The sequence below is a fragment of the Clarias gariepinus genome, chromosome 26, assembly GCF_024256425.1.
Source record: "Clarias gariepinus isolate MV-2021 ecotype Netherlands chromosome 26, CGAR_prim_01v2, whole genome shotgun sequence".
Classification (NCBI taxonomy): Eukaryota; Metazoa; Chordata; class Actinopteri; order Siluriformes; family Clariidae; genus Clarias; species Clarias gariepinus.
Window position 1 is genome coordinate 24,059,757 of NC_071125.1, and position 15,005 is coordinate 24,074,761.

General features: G+C 40.9%; 1 protein-coding gene across 5 annotated transcripts in view; it reads right to left on the reverse strand.

The window, feature by feature from the left end:
* Window positions 1–5,452: 5,452 nt before the first annotated feature.
* phldb2b (pleckstrin homology-like domain, family B, member 2b) overlaps window positions 5,453–15,005 on the reverse strand; it is a 46,508-nt gene continuing 36,955 nt past the window's right edge. For all 5 annotated transcript variants that reach the window (XM_053487618.1, XM_053487619.1, XM_053487617.1 and 2 more), the window contains 7 exons: window positions 14,853–14,952; window positions 10,871–11,063; window positions 9,118–9,208; window positions 8,139–8,285; window positions 7,592–7,811; window positions 7,221–7,306; window positions 5,453–6,787 (listed from right to left, as the gene is read on the reverse strand). In XM_053487618.1, the coding sequence (XP_053343593.1) occupies window positions 6,647–6,787; window positions 7,221–7,306; window positions 7,592–7,811; window positions 8,139–8,285; window positions 9,118–9,208; window positions 10,871–11,063; window positions 14,853–14,952 (978 nt within the window). In that variant the 3' untranslated portion in view covers window positions 5,453–6,646. The remainder of the gene's footprint in view (window positions 6,788–7,220; window positions 7,307–7,591; window positions 7,812–8,138; window positions 8,286–9,117; window positions 9,209–10,870; window positions 11,064–14,852; window positions 14,953–15,005) is intronic.

The window sequence follows — 15,005 nt, forward strand, 5'->3', positions numbered from 1 at the left end:
GAAAATAAAATTAAATTCTCGTTAAATTATTATTATTATTAATGTTGTTTCTAATCAGGGGATGAATACATGAATAAAATAATTCAACATTAATTCAGTTTATCCAGTACATCACTGTGTGTGTGTGTGTGTGTGTGTGTGTGTGTGTGTGTGTGTGTGTGAGACCCATATGGACACTGAAGTGGTGCGATTAATCCTGACAGTTGAGACGAGCTGACACAGAGGCGGGGTAAGAAGCAGTTGCTCGGCTCCTCATTAGCCTCGGACCCCACCTGAGCACCAGACGGGTTCCTCAGGGCCCGAGTCGCTCCCGCTTAGCGCCCGGCTCTCAGGGAGGCCCGGTTAATGAGCTCCTGCTGGAGCAAATCAGGGCCGAGGCCAGAAATGAGCAGTCAGGGGACCGGCGTCTCACTGTGCTTTTAGTATAAAATACACTCTATCTGTGTGTGTGTGTGTGTGTGTGTGTGTTGTGAGACGGGTAAAATATTGAGTCTGCTCACCAAATAGCAAATCCCTAAAGGAACATGGAAGAAAAATACACAGAATAAAAATATTATTATTATTATTAGTGCATGATCTCAAATACGTCCCGGCCGTTCTGTAAGAAAAAAGTGCTTAAGCAATCATCATCATCATCATCATTAACAACAGTCTTATAAAAATACATAACCAAAAAGATATATAAATGTGTTTTAGACTTAGTTTGACTTTGAGATTTAATAATTATTACTTATGTATTGTCCAACGTTAGCTAAACTGCGGCTAAAGTACAGAATGTTTCGCATTTAGGATTGGCTCTTATTTCCTGCTTAGCGACGATGTAACCAATCACTGATGAGGAGAAATTCTTACACCCAATCATAAGGTAGAGGGCGGGATTTGTCTGAGAAGTTGGGAGGAATAACCTTTCATAACCACGATTACACAAGGACAATAATCATTAACATCACGGCTGACGATCTTCATTAAAAACCACTGAAAATGTTTCATGAATGTGTTTTTGACTCACATGTTGTGATGAATAAATGAAGCTAATCTGAACAAGAAACTCACTCACTTATTGTCTATACCGCTTTATCCTGTGTACAGGGTCGCGGGGGGACTGGAGCCTATCCCAGGAGACTTAGGGCACAAGGCGACACACACACACACACACACACACACACACACACACACACACACACACACACACACACACTATGAGCAATCTGGGAACACCAATCAGCCTAATCTGCATGTCTTTAGACTGTGGAAGGAAATCGGAGAACCTGGAGGAAACACACAGAGGCGGGACTCGAACCCGGAACCTAGAGGTGCAAGGCGACAGTGGTAAACCGTTTATTATAAGTCCTAACTCCATGCTCTGGGATTCTAATAAATCACTGATACATTATTGATATTGTAACCTTGCATGTATCTTTTATTAAAAAAACAAAAAAAAAAAACTAATTCGATTAAACACCTAATTTGAACACAGAGATTGTGTTGTCTCTTACAGTTCTTTGCCTTTGTAATGATAAGCACCTGCTGTAAGAGGCGACAATCTCAGAAATACTCCAGGAACAATTACATCACAGAACTCAAGATGGAATAAGGCCTAATGCCTCACTCAAGTGACATCGTGTCCTATTTTTCATTACCGAGAGCTCGAATTAATCATCATCAGTCTCCACCCGGTCTCAGATTTAGAAAGCGACACTTTCTCACTCGTCTCGGAGGAAAACCTGAACCAGTTCGCTTGCTGCGTAACGATAATTAGGGAAGGATTAATGTCATGAAAGGAATTTCTGTCACTTTCTGTCTCCGTGGGTTTGGAGGAGAGGATGGTTTAGCTGAAAAATGAGAAGAGGAACACCAGATGCGTGCAGATCCTGTTATGTAAAGGGGGGGGGGGGGGGGGGGGTGTTTGGGGGGGGCTGGACAGGAGGGCATTGAAAACATGCACCCGTCTTTCACAGGCTTGTCCCACTACATAAATCTCCATGGCAACCTCAGTAGGTCAGCCAATCAGAAGTGGAGGAGGGGTTCGAGGAAGTGAAGCGAACGTGTGGTTTGGTGCGAGTCTGGTGCAACGTGTGAAGCGTGGAGCAAAACGTGCATTTTTAAAAGATTTCATCCTATTTTTCTTGCTAGAATCTCAGAACATCTCTCTCTCTCTCTCTCTCTCTCTCTCTCTCTCTCTCACACACACACACACACATGGTACGAAAAGCTTCCTGTTCTTTCTTTGCATTCTCTGCTACTCTCTCAGCCCGTGCTCTTCCCCCTCACAGTTACACTGCGCAAACAGGACGGCGTCACGTGATGTCACTTCCTGTACTTCACTAAAATGTGAAACATAAAAATGTTTGTTGCATCTTCATTAATAATTTATCCACATCCATCTTCTGTGCTGTGTTCCATAAATCATTTATACTAAGTGGTGGGAACAAGGACATGTGCAAGTATATGTGTGTGTGTGTGTGTGTTAAAAGTACTGTATACACTCACACACACGTGCAAAGAAGTCTAAACTCCTCAAATTTTGGAAAAATTGTTGGAAAGTTACAGCTTTACCTCTGCTTGGAGGTATTTAACTGATAAATTTATTTATTTATTTTTATTGATTATTATTTAATATTTAGGACATTTTAATTTTTTTATTAATCTTTCTAAGATTAAGTTTTAATGTAAAGAACAAGTATATACGTACATGGGTAATGCATGGGTCTCGAGGGAGAAGGTGAGAAGACAGCGAGCATCACAGTGAAAGTGCCACTTAACACACTTTAGTCATTATAAACAATGTGTACAATGTATATAATGTATACATTATAAACAACTCAACAAACAATTGACAAGAAATTAACTCGACTGAACTCAATCGCCCAGCGTTTTTTAATTTTTTTAATTTTAGTTTTGTTGAACATCTCAAATCATCTGCATGGTTGACTACTGGACTGCCAGATAATGTTTAAGCAACGTGTCAGAAAGCGCTACCAGTGTTAATTAAAGTGATTACATTCTGTTAAAAACATGTCACAAAGTGCTACCAGTATGGCAGGAAACGTTATCTCCGATAAAGCTACACTATAGTTTTTTAAGTGCTACAACCATTCAAAACTGTAAGTATGTGATGTTGAGAAAGTAGCTCAGACTGATGGAACTGTACATTTTTGGTACTGGTAGAAAATTCTGGGAGGGTGGGGGAAAATGTCTGATTGTCAATTTTATTTTTAAGAATAATTATCACAAGTATTGTCCAGAAATGTATTTTTTCTTGTTTTCATACAGAATCTGACCCAGAAACCTCTGTTTAATCTGCCAGAAATGCTGTTTCCTGATTGGCCAGCTTGCTATATGAGAAAGTTTTTCGACCAATCACAGCACGAGTAATACACTTTCTGTTTCATCACTAATATAAACATTTAGATTCCTTTGGAACCTGGAGGAAGAAATATTGTGCTTAAATTTGCATAACAAAAATGTCTTTATTTTATAAAATAAGTGTGTATGTTTAATATTAAATATAATATAATAAATGTAATTTAGTTAATGTGACCTCAGCAGTGACACCTGAGACTTAATGATAAGTAATATCACTTTTAATTTATTAATAATTTTCTATAGGATTTTTTTAAAATTATGTATTTAACAACAACAACAACAACAAATTAATTATTTATAAATTGATTTTGTGTTTTGTAATGCTCTTATTTTTTTTTTATTGTTCAGAAATGTTTATTTTGGTTTAAATGTTTAAATTAATAAATATGATAAAAAAAAATAATTTCACTGAGTAGAGAGAAGCTGTATAACTGGCAACCCTACACACACACACACACACACACACACAGTAGCTCTTCCCTGGATTTTCTTAAATCATTCCCCTTTTAACATGACAGCCACTAAATTATAGCGCCGACCCTCTAAAACGTGTCATAATGTCCCATTAACTAAAGACATCCTGATGAAATATTCACGCTTCGCGGAGCAGAAACTCCACCCACCCCGCCGTCCATCTTCACATCACTGTGCTGCTCTAACCGGAGGCCAGGGCTCCCCTGGGGATCGGGGGCAATGTAAATGACAAGATCCCCCCATTTGTGTTTCCTCAGAGACATCAGGAGCTTCTGCATCACAGAGGACGAGAGGTCCGAGTCAGCCTTGACCACGCCTCGCCTCGCCTCGCCTCGCCTGAGTGCTTTTCAAAAGAATTTTAAAAAATGAGCTGGATGAGAACAGGATCTATTTATCTCTTTACTATTTTACATTTAGTCTCCAGTGTCAGGGCTTTGTCTCAGGTAAAGCTGTAACCCAACGTCCTTTTACAGATAAAAAAAAACAAAAATAAAAAATTGTCATTGTTGGAAATGTGATGTGGTATAATAAGAATAAAACACTTGGATGTGGCTGATTATTGTCCCGTCACAGCATGACACCAAGTGTTTTATTCAATACTCATAAACAATATCAACTCCTTTTATGGTTGTTTAACTGTTTATAAACATTTGTCTTAACCACTGAATAGGTTTAAAAGTCAGTTCAATTGTTCGTCACTGATAATAATAGAGCTGTCTACAGTAGATGCATCGCCAGAAAATGTTCAAGAGCATAAATTAGAGCAAATGCTTAGCAAATAATGACAACCACTGCAGGTGTGTATACGCTGAATATTAGAACAATTAATTTTTTAAAACTCTTTAACATCCTACCAAACTTTCTGGTAGAGCACATTTGGAGTCAATATATATTTCATTATCTTTTATAAAAAAATGTGTAAAACGTAACCTGATTGCATTATCTCTACCACTCAGTTGATTCGAGATATCCTATGCTAAATAAAACTCAAAGTCATTGCTTTGTTTTTTAAATATTGGATCTTCTTAATTTTAAGTAATAAAGTAGACCTAATGCCCAAAAACGTGTGATTTTAAGCCACAAAAAAAAAAAAAAAAAGAATTTTATGTGACTTTTTAATTGCAACTTTTACCATGAAGTGACATCTCAACCATTTGGAAGAGGCCTATACTGTTTTTTTTTTTTTTTAAGATTTTATTCCTTTTGCCTTAGTTATGATGTTAGATGGATGCAGCGATGTGGTGTTAGGTCTGGTTCTGTTTAAATCTGTATCTATGTGTTTTATCTATAACAATGGCTAAAGATATAATCACACAGGTGTCTGTAGGCTTGTCTTTGTGTCCTGGTTTTATTGTTTCAGATGCAAAATATATAATACAGGTGCATGCAGAGTAACAGCATAAATAACAATGAAAAAAAGAAAGATAATTCAATGCGTTTTTCAAAATATACAGCAGAGAAACGCATTGAGGATTATTATTATTATTATTATTATTATTTCACCCATCATCAGAGTGTCTCAGACTCTTATTGCCCCCTGCTGGTTATTAGTGGCATCACATGGAAGAGTTTTGTTTTCTGAATAATAATAAAAAAGAAATCTGAAGGCTTTGATTATTTTTTTTCTGCATTAATATATTTGTATTATTTTTCTATAGATAATCAGAAACCATTGTGTATTTTGTTTTTGCAGCAGCGGGGCAGGTGAAAGCTGAACCGGGAGCGCCTTAAATCAGCCTGAAAATGTTTATATTTAAGAATATAATTATTTTCAAATACATAAAACATACACAGAGAAAGGAATATACTCTGTACTAAAGCAACTGGGATACAGAACTAATTCTCCTTACTATAAAAATATATATATTTATGTATACGTAGAGTTAAAACGTGGTTTGATGTCAGATCCTGAAAACATACTGCGACGCTGACACGATAAAACTTTCCAAAATATGAATTACTGATGGATTTCAAGAGCGTCTGGGCGACAAAACATCAAAAACCATATATTTTAGCACCTTTTGTAAATGTGAAGATTACAAAACCAAAACTATCATCTCGGTTCTGACACACACACACACACACACACACACACACACACACACACACTCGATAGTGTGTAATTCCATGTAAATTCTTTGGTAATTAAAATGGAAAAAAGAAAAAAAAACATTTAAAGGTGCAGTCTGAGGTTTTTTTAGCGCCTCCTGCTGTCTGAAAAGTGAACCACAGTAAAAACTAGGAAATGTTATTAATTTCCTAACAAAAACAACAACAACAACAACAACTGTTCCTTTAAATACATTATATACACACTTTGTCTGTTGGACAAGTTTTAAGGAAAAAGGGTGGGGCTAAGAATGGCTGCTCTGACTCATGGGCGGAGTTTTGAGAAAAGTACAGACTGCACCTTTAATGTTGTTGTTGACCTGTGCGTCCCTGAGGATCATCTCTCTCTCTCTCACACTCACACACACACACACGAACTAAAATGTAATAATTTGCTCATGAAATACGATGGAAAAGATGGTTTAAAGTTCGGTCGTGTGCATCTGTGATGTCACAACCAATCAGAGTCCTTCATTTCGGGTGACATGTGACCGAGGCACAGGAAGGCCGGTTCCACCAGCATCTGAATTCCAAAGGCACTTCTTTAGATAAACACAAACACAAACAAAACACTGCACACGCTTCACACTGGGATGGAACGCGAAGACGATGCTGGTCACATGATCTCGTCCAGGAGAAAACGACCAGAGTGGTGATGAAGTATTTCCACACACACACACACACACACACACACACACTAAATCATGAACTGCGTGTATCCCTCCGCTCCTGTGACGATGACGTCCATCCAGATGCGCATGGCCTCGGGAGACGGAGCCACCATGTAGTAGACGCGATCGTGAGTCTTCACGCTGAACGTTAAGGACGGATTCGGGCTCTGGGGAGAGAAATGAGACAATACTGACACCGTGTGGTCTCTGAGGGTAGTGCAGAAAAGAAATATCTAAAAACATTCAAATGAATTAAGAAAGTCATAAATTTGACCCATGGGTGGCGCTGTTGAGTATTTTCAAGCTTACACTACATTTACACATCGAATCACACATCGATTTAAAACCTCGACCCAACATCATAATCATAAAAACTATGAGTTACTTCCTGCCTAACTTCCTGTTTTAACATTCAGCATCCAGCTCTGTTCATTAGTTTACTTTGGTTCGACTTAACCGCGGTGTGTAGAGGAAAAACAGCCCCGTTACGAGTTCATAATGAGGTCGTGGTGCCTGTTTTAAAGTATTTTAATAATAAGGAAATTAAAATAAGAAGAAAATGAAAATTTGAGGGGAAAAATATGAAGATGAATTTCTTACCTTGTGTGCATTCTTTAAATGATCGTAATAGACTTCCTCTATGGCCTGGAAGTAGACCACGCCTTTCAGCTTCGCCTCGTGCTTATCTGTAACCATGGCAACAATAAGACATCGAGTTATACAACAATCATAACGAGCAGACATGTACAGTACAATGCGTTGTGTAGAGCTGGGACTAGTTATTGGAAGGAGGCCTTAGACATTTTAAGGGAGTCTGGTCTGGAAAATCGGCTTTGAGCAGATGAAGGAGAATGAGAGCTACAGCCGGCGGTAATGTAACCAAACCACTGGATTCCCACCGCCGTAAAACAACAACAAGGAAGAAGAAGAAGAAGAAGAAGATGTCCGAGTGCAGCGAGCGCTTTTCTGACCTGCGTAGTAAGACAGCGTCCTGCGGTTACGGTCGAAGACGAACCAGCGCTTCTTCCACGTCTTGATCTTTCCTCCCATCTTGATGAGGAACCCGCGGCACGTCTTCTCCATGATGGAGATGTGGTAGCACGTCTCGATGTTGTGCCCGGCCGACTCGATGTGAGCGCGCAGGTCGAAGTCGTCCTTCCTCACAGGCAGGTAGCGGGTCAGCGGGCGAGCCTGTGAAACCGGGGTCAAAGGTCAAAGGTGAAGGCATGGAGAGTCTGATCGAATAGTATGCATGAATTCGCAAGATTGATAAACATCCTCGTCCTAATCTCAGGTAATCCTGTTATGTTACCATGACAACCACAGGTCAGTTCATAGTCGTGTTAACTTCTATGTCTATAATGTCTGATCATTTACATATCAGCTGTGATTGGTCCAAAGAGATGAACCCGATTTAATGTACAATCGAATACAAAGCTCTCCCTCTCTCTCTCCTTCTCGCGCTCTCTCTCCCTCTCTCTCTCCTTCTCGCGCTCTCTCTCTCTCTCTCTTTCTCACCTGAGCTCGCTGTTTCTCTCGTAGCTTCACCTCCCTCTCGATGAGCTTCTGACGTCGACTGGTTTCCTCCTGCAGGCGTTTCTCCAGGTCCTCCCTCCTCCTGCGCTCCTCCTCCAGAGCCTGACGCCGAATCTCCATCTCTCGCTCCTGAAATAAAATGTATTGTGTACAAACGTGCCCATGATGTCCTTTATACATGACCGTGTGTGTGTTGGTAAACGCCAATCAGCTATAAAGTACAGTAAAGTGTGTTTATTCTTCTCAAGTTGGCCACGCCCACAAAAAAAAACCCAGAATAGCAACTAAAAAGTGATTTGGGACTCATCAGGTACTGATGATAAAGAGTGGGGACCACACACACACACACACACACACACCAACTCTTCCTATCCATCTATCAATTAAATTAAATTCAGCTTTAACAAAAAGAAAATCTTTCAGATCTATTCATCTCTTTTTTCTAATGGAGCATCTGGTTAAGTCCATTTTAATTTATGGCTATTTATTTCAAAAACTCACTTTATGTTTATAGAATTAGTACTAAGTCTTTCGAGAATGGAGCATAAATGCTAAAAATCTTTATAATAAGTCTTTATAATTAAAAAGAAATCAATTTTCCTGACATTTTATCTGATACAAACTAACATTACGCGCTCTTTCATATTCAAATGTATTAAAATCCTGCAAGTAACAACATTTTCTGATGGTGTGAATGTTTTTACTGCAGGTTGTAAAGTTTTTATGTGTTTCTATAAGTCGGTCGTATAAAACAGGACTATTTACATACTGCATCTGTCGCAGCTCCGCACGCACGCGGCTGGCGGCTTCTACTCTGAAACCCCTAACCTCCAGCGAGAACGTCTGGTTTCCCAGTTTGTTGTTGGGCTTTTAGATGTTAACGAGCTGACAGTTAAAGACGACCCGGTTTTACAGACTGCGTGGTGGCTCTCAGACGATGGCGACGGAGATCTGCGCTCACCCTGTGCTCCAGGAGTCGGTGTTTCTCAGCCTGAGCCTCCCTCAGCAGACGCTCCATCTCCTCGATCTTGGCCATGTTGGAGGTGCTGGCGCTGCACGAAACAAACAAAAACATCCCTGAGTGTCTGCACGGTTCGTGCAAAGTTCTCATCCCCCAGTGATACGCTACACGGAAGACACAGGGCAAGAATTCACACAACAACAACAGAAAAACCCCAAAAATCCATTGTTTTGCAGAACGCAGGAGGAACCAATAAAGCCGGTCAGCACTGGAACGCATTAGGAGTCCAGACCCGGATTCCCATGGTTTCCACTTTAAAACTTCAAATGTGACACGTGGAAACCATCGAAGTGGCTCCGTCTGCCTTGAAATGTAAGGAGTTCTTGTCCTTCGAAACTTTTTTTCTTATCTCATCTCATCTCATCTCATCTCTCCACTTGTCTCAAACGTCCAGAACCAAAGAAACCAACCTACGGAAAGACGATCCACCTAGCTCATTCTTCCTTCTTCTAAAAAATGTTCCCCTTTACAAAGTCCCTCACAAAGCCAAAACCTTAAGGAGCCCCGCTTGCAAGAGCATACACCGTTCCTGTACAGGTTCCTCGTGCATTTTAAGCTATTTCTGCTCAGCCAACGTGAAGGAGGTGGAGTTTAAAGATGTGGATCTATCTGGAACTTTACAGTTTGTTCTTTCGGTTCTAAAGTATCAGGCTTTGTCCAGGGGTTTTGTAAGCACCTGGGTTCCTAAATAGGTTGCATGAAAATTTTTTTGGCTTCTTAGAGACAACATGCAGTTCTGATCTCTCAGCTGTGAAAGCATGGAACACAAAAACAGCCCTAATTACAGGAGGACACGAGTTCCCAGGTCTGTATAATCACAGCTGCAGGGCTATAATCAGGGCTGCAGCTAGTGAGACATGGACACGAACATCCACACACACACACACACACACACACACCAGCACGCAGACATGACTTCAGCTCGCAAAACAGACCACGGTTCCAGCAGACACATAACAGAACATCTGACACACACCTCCATCTACTCATCCCTCCCTCACTCCATCACTCCATCACTCCATCACCCGCTGCAACCTCACGCTCACCGTACGCTCCTGCTCATCTTACCGACGTTCCTGAATCAGAAATGAATCCATATCCATGCTAGATCCCAGAGAGCTAGAGCTCTGCAGCACACAAAGACCTTCAGCACACACAACCCGCTCCAGACTCTGCTCCTGATTACATTCAAACTCCCCAAAATCTGTTTCCTCTAACTGTTCCCGGTGAAATCCGAGCCGCTCGCGCCCGGGGTTGACTGATGGAGGGGGCGAGGAGCAGCGGGCTCTTTCGAGTCCAGCACACGCTTTACATTAATTCAGCTCCAGGCCTCACACACACACACACACACACACACACACGAGCGAGTTCAGCATAAACACAATCCTCTTTGCCGCTCTGATGGATGAGCTCATGACGTGTGACGTGTTTTATTTTAAAAAGGAAAACCTGAACCGTTGGAGAAGCCGAAGAGGAACAATGGAGAGTGGAGCGTGAGCATTAGATATTAGATATTAGATATTCTATATATTAGATACTGAATATAAGACATTAGATATATATATATATATATATATATATATATATATTATATATTAGATATAAGAAGTTAGATATTAGAGGAACTATTGATACTTGGCTCAGTAACGCATGCTACGGATGTTTATAATTCCAGACTGATTGAGCGTCTGACCTGGAGACGTTGTCGGGCGAGCAGGCGGAGATGCTGGTCTCCATGCTGTCCGAGCTGTCCACGCTGAAGGTGTCAAATCCGTTGTCACGGTAACCTACAGAGTCCAGGTAGACGTTGGACTGGGAGGAGGCGCGACCCCCGAGCTCGGACAGTCTGGAGCGATGATCCTCACCCACCAGCTGCTGGCTGTGACCTGACACACACACACACACACACACACACACACACACACACACACAGGAGAAAGACCTATTTACCAAACAAACTCTGAGTAATTAACTGCATTAAGGTGTTCAGTGTAAACACGAGGAGGAGACGGAATCCTGGAGTCAGACAAACTGATTCCTGAGAAACTACCGAAACACTCGCGTGTGTGTGAACAGGAAAAAGGAAGATGCCACACTGGATCTTCTGCAGAAGGATTAATAACAGAATAACAAAAAGACAGACTAAGAAAGAAGGGAGAGAGAGAGACTGGCAGATTAAAGGAGATAAATAAAAATAGATATATCGAGAGAGGTGGAGATGGAGGGACAGGCAGAAGAGGCAGAGGGAAAGGCAAAAAAATGAAAGAACGAGTGAGATACAAAGCTAGAAAAAGAAAGAAAACAGGCAGACAGAGAAACAAAAAGAGAGAAAAAGGGACAGAGAGAAAATGAGAGAGATTTCTGACTTGTTATTAAAGTCTTTAACCAGCGATACAAATACACACATTAATCATTCCCAAAAAACGCAGCCTAGAATCTTAAATCCTGAGACGGAGAGACACAGTGAGAGTGGGACAGACGGAGGGAGTAGTGTGGGATTGACAGAGTAAGAAAAAACAGAACAGTGCAAAGGAAAAGAACCGAAAAGTACCGAAGCATCAGAAGACATAAAACCATGCGGTGGTCCTGAGGATCTTCTAGACAAACTGCAGAATGTTTCCACGCGATCTCCGTCTCCTCGACCCCCCCGGGTTTATCTAACGCTCGTCCTCATCCCTCCTTCTCTCGCTCGTTTACCTGATCTCCCAGACGCGTCCTTTTCCACCACATGTTCTCCATTACTCAGAGGCAGTGCCATGCTCACGACCTGATCATGCTGCCCCTGGCTCCTCGCTGCAGCTCTCTCTCTCACACACACACACACACTCGCACACACTCTCTCTCTCTCTCTCTCACACACACACCCAACTCTGTACAACCCAAAAAAAGCCCAAACTCCAGAAGGTTCTTGTGGAAGCTCGGCCCCGAGCAGCAGCAGCGCTGGCGGATATGAAGCGGCACAGGAACCGTGATAGACATCAGAGCGCTCGGAGAGAACCACAGACAGACCCGCCTCACTGATGAGACGACTCCCGGGAATCCCAATTACACACACACACACACACACATACCATTTGAGGTTTTTATTAATTCACTTTTTTTAAATGTAGCAGGAAATATTAAATCGATGATTGTTTATTTCATTCATTTTGATACTTATTTCTGTAAACAAACAAACATGTTATTTATTTCAGGATTATAAAACAGATGAAAAAAAAAAGATTTAAAGAGGACATGAATAACTGTCTGTAATAGCGTGAAAGAATTTCCTGCCTCTCGTCCTCCTCCAGCATTCCTCCTCTATCTCAGAGAACAAATAAACAAATCCGGGACGCGTAAACACGTTTCTACGCTCAGATCCACGCGAAGACGCATCCGTGTCCACAGAACGCGGAGGAAAATAAGACTCTCTGTATTTAAATAGAGAATTTCCACTCGAGTCAAATATCCGAGCTGAACAAAAACAAACCGTAAACAAAGGCGGGTTTACGTTAAACTCATTAAATAGATATCTGAACAAATACAAACTCTTTTTACAGACATTTATACATTTCCATACGTGGACATGAAGGACATGAAGGACATGAAGCAGATCCTCGGTGCAGATACTGAACACAGAGGAGAGTCTTTTGTACAAGAAAATCATTAGATCTACATGTTTAACATTTATTTATTATTCATTTAAATTATTATTTATACATTTATACCAGTACTGTGCAAAAGTTTTGACCCCCCCCCCCCCACAAACACACACACACAAACTTCTTTAAATCTTGCTTCCAAACATCCAGATATTAACGTATTCTTTTTTATTTAGTCTTAAAATTAGCAGAACACTCGTGTGTGTGTGTGTGTGTGTGTGTGTGTGTGTGTGTCTGTGTGTATGTGTGTGTGTGTGTCAACAAGAAAACGGATGATGATGCACTCTGTGACACACTGGATCTTCTGGGGCAGAGGGTTTAATAACAGAAAGAGACAGAAACAGAGTGAGAGAGAGAGACAAAGAGACAGAAACAGAGTGAGAGAGAGACAAAGAGACAGAAAGAAGACGGGAAGGGAGTCAGAGACAGGCAGATAGAAGGAGACATAGATAGATGGAGAAATAGATTTCTTCATATTTGACTTTCTTCTATCTTTAATCCTGCTCAGTCAATTAATAATTTTAATTTAGTTAATCAAAGTCATAATCTGTCATTAATCACAATTTTAAATCACTCACATTTACTCCTATTATAATTGTGCGATGTTGGAATAAAGAAACGCATGACAACCTGGTTAGAGGAAACAGTTTTATAATATTTTAAACCTTAACACTTAACAAATATTAAATTAAAATCTCTCGAACGGTAAACTCCTTGCAGCAGAGATCATATCGTGAGCCGCGTCTGTTCCTATAGTAATGACCCTGTCCGTTATCTCCTTTTTAACTTGGCTAGCGCGACTGGCTAACGCATGCTTCAGCTAAATGTCGTTCCTGTGTGTTTAACAGGCCCAGAGTGAATGAGCGCAGGTAGCATTGGTTAGCATTAGCATTGTCATTGGTTAGACGCGCTGTTACACCGAGCTAGTCACGGTTACGTTCAGTCGTCTCCAGTTAGTGCAATAAAAGTAGCTTCTGCCACCTGTCTCACTTTCACAGCCTTTTTCAGTGTCTAACATTTAATATATTAAAAAAAAAAGGTCGCTCAAATACACAACTTTAGTTTTATCTAAACTTCCATCTGGAAGCTTATTATAATGAAACTTGCCGTTCTGCGTCATTTTAACACACCGCCGCGTAACCGCACTGTGATTATGGGAAGCCATCAGGGTCAGACTTGGTCATATGATCAAATTGCGTAAAAAAAAAAATAGTAACATGTTAAAATTTCTAGATAGATCACGTGCGTTAACGCCTATTCATAGTGACCTATGAATCATTTAAGCTTAAAAATCATCTACTTTAAGTCCTGACCCAGTGAGAAACAGGTGCAGATGATGACGGATGATCAGGTGATTAGTAACTGCTGAGTGTTTGGAACAGACGGGAGGGGAAATGAGGTCGCTGCTGAGGTTCCTACAGAAACAACCAGCTTCTGAATAGTTTGAATCTTTATGCCCTTTGCAGCCTGTGTTAAACTAATATTTGTTCCCATTTTTTGTCGTTAAATTTAATTTATTACGAAGAAATGAGGGGGGCCAGGACTTTTGCACAGTACTGTAGTTCTAAACGTATTTGATTAAAATCAGTGTGAATGTTTTTTTTAAACAAAGTATCAGATTGTCTTTAAATGAGAGAAGAGATAAAGTTCATCATTTAGAGACCGAGTTTGTGATAAATATTTTTCCTTCACGTCTCACATTATCTCTCTAATCTTCATCACTCATTCATTCGCTTTAATCTGTATACAGGATCACAGGAAGCCTGGAGACTCTCCCAGGGGACCCGGGGCACTAGGCGGGGTCGCCCTGGACGGGGTGCCAGTCCATGTCAGGGCACGAGCATGCACACACTTACACACCAAACTCCAAACACACATATAAACTCTGATGATTTTGAAAGAACCGCATCACTTTGCCACTTCAGGACGTAAGAGAATGAATGGAACCCAGAATGAAGTCATGCATATGAGGAGAAAGTTAATCTGTATGTGTGTGTGTGAGTGAGCGAGAGAGAGAGAGAGAGAAATCCTCACCCTTGTGGAGACGGCGTGCATCTGCGTCTTTAGGAGACACTGTGAGGACGCGGTTCAGGACGCTGCCGCAGCTCGAGCTCTGCACTAAAGGCAGATGAGACTAAAAAGAAAAAAAAAGAAGAAGAGAACTGGGGAATAAGTGCACCACAGTGT